At 46.7% G+C, this 2,186-nt stretch overlaps 1 protein-coding gene across 1 annotated transcript in view; it reads left to right on the forward strand.

Annotated features, from left to right (window-relative positions):
• Nucleotides 1–2,021: 2,021 nt before the first annotated feature.
• CDKL3 (cyclin-dependent kinase-like 3) overlaps nt 2,022–2,186 on the forward strand; it is a 68,739-nt gene continuing 68,574 nt past the window's right edge. The window contains exon 1 of the mRNA XM_012651309.1: nt 2,022–2,186. Within this exon, the coding sequence (XP_012506763.1) occupies nt 2,054–2,186 (133 nt within the window). The 5' untranslated portion in view covers nt 2,022–2,053.

The following is a 2,186-nucleotide window of genomic DNA, read 5'->3' on the forward strand; positions in this document are numbered from 1 at the left end:
GTTGTGGAAACTGACCGTTTATGATTTTTCAGAATGAGATACTTTTGACTAATTCAGTGAATGTACTTCCTAAAGTCTTAAAGCCGTGTACTAGCAAGAATCACTGGCTATCGTGGTCACCAGGCCTGCCATAACCTATATGTAGAAAGAATACTTTTAAAGCTCTTTAATTGCATTCTGTAGCTCTGGATTGTGAGCTCACTAAGGGCAGGGACTCTGGTTTGTGCATTGTCCCTTACAAATATTTAACTCAAAACAAATATTTAATAAATATGCTTACAGCCAGTCTGGGCCCACTGTAAGATTTACTATGACATTCTTACTTATAGATAGTATTTTATAGTGTGGTTGAATAACTTTTCAAAAGGAAAGACAACTCTGAATATTTTGGTTGGTAAACCACAATCATGACCACCTCTCCTTCCTCTCATGCTACCCTATGAATATAACCCCTAGAAGCATAGTAGACACACTTGGGAAGCTCTTAAAATACCAATTTCTTTACCCTATCCCAATTAAACAGGATCTCTGGGGGATGGGGCCATTTAAAAGTTCCCCAGGTGTGATTTTAATAAGCATGCTGGGGTGGGATCCGCTGGACTAGAATTTGTTGGGTAATAATTCCCTTCCTCTTATTTAGGGGAAGCATTTCGAGATTTGGTCTTTTACGTTTAACTCATGTTACAGACAAATAAATTACGCTTCAATAAAAACGGCACTCCCAGGGCACCTGCTTTCGCGATAGCCTTGTTATTCATTAGAGGCTGTCACTCTAGTCGAATCTTATTATTGCATTTATATGCAATCTTATATCTTCGTATGCAATTAGACATCGGCCCCTCTTTATTTCTTTTCCCTTGTACATCACTCCGAATGTGGAGAAATCCTTTGAATTCTGTGCTTTCCTAAGGAGAGAGATTTAGAGTTTTGACAAGTAGTGAGGATCTTTTAAAAAAAGATTACTAGGAGTTGGAAAAATTTTAAAGGCATATAGCAGGTGTTTATGAAAAGTTCTTGAGAACCATCTCATCCCCATTTTAAGGACGAATGTCGACTGCTGAGGTCGAACTCATGTCTAAGGGCTATTAATGTAGGTAGGTAATTTAGAAAATTGTAATCGCACGAGACTTCCTTGGATGTCTCGCTTTACAAATTGTCTCTGTTTAATGACAGGACTCAGTACAAGTGGCTGGTGTTCTCCAACCTGGGAACATCCGCGAGGCAAAAAGAACAGGCCCCCGCCTCGGTTTTCCTTCCCTAGCGGATTTGCTGTCCCTCGGGCCGCAGCCAAAATGTGGGTGCCCCCCGCCCCGACCCGCATTCAGAAAGCGAGGCGGCTCGAAGTGCGACGGCGACCTGTCCGCCCCTCCCCCATCCCCGTGCACTCCCATTCAGCACCCACCTAGAGCGTGTCGGCGCCTCCTTTCACTTTCCCTTCCGGGTCGGGACCCTGCGGATGTTCCGGTCTTGCACACCGGGGCCTGAGCGCAGGCGCCTCCTCCCTCGTTTCCATGGTAGCGGGCGGCCGGGAGTGAGCTGGCAAAGGAGCGTCGGTGTCGCGTTGCCTGACTGGGACTGCAGAATGGGCTGAGGCGTCGACAGCTGGGCGAGGGCGCGACGCCGGTCCGGGATCCTAGGACGTCCGGTTTGAGCAGCGGGCGGGACGCTGGGCCTGCGAAGTGGGGTAGCGCAGTAGTGCCGGCACCTCTTACTCGCAGGGAGCACGACGGGGCGTGTGGGCGCCTCGCTGACTGGGTGGTGGCGCGTAGTGAGGGACTCTCGGTGTTGATGGGAGTGACCGAGACGGCAGGAGTATCCCTGAGTTCTCTGGAGGGTTGGAGCCTCGCAAGGACACCCCCCTGCCAAGCTGGCAGTTTCCGAAGATAAAAAGGCTCTGTGGGAAAGATTCCCATTGTTTCTGTTTTTTAATGTTGAAAGTATGGGTTTATGGAGGGTATGCATTATCCAGCTTGAATCAATGAAAGTATAAACGTTTAACAATTTTCATTTTCTTTCCTTATTTCTATGAAGAAGTGGAAACCCAGTTTGAAAAATGGAGATGTATGAAACCCTTGGAAAAGTGGGAGAGGGAAGTTACGGAACAGTCATGAAATGTAAACATAAGGATACTGGACAGATAGTGGCCATTAAGATATTTTATGAGACACCAGAAAAATCTGTCAACA

Source organism: Propithecus coquereli, unplaced genomic scaffold, assembly GCF_000956105.1.
Source record: "Propithecus coquereli isolate 6110/MARCELLA unplaced genomic scaffold, Pcoq_1.0 Scaffold353, whole genome shotgun sequence".
Taxonomy (NCBI): domain Eukaryota; kingdom Metazoa; phylum Chordata; class Mammalia; order Primates; family Indriidae; genus Propithecus; species Propithecus coquereli.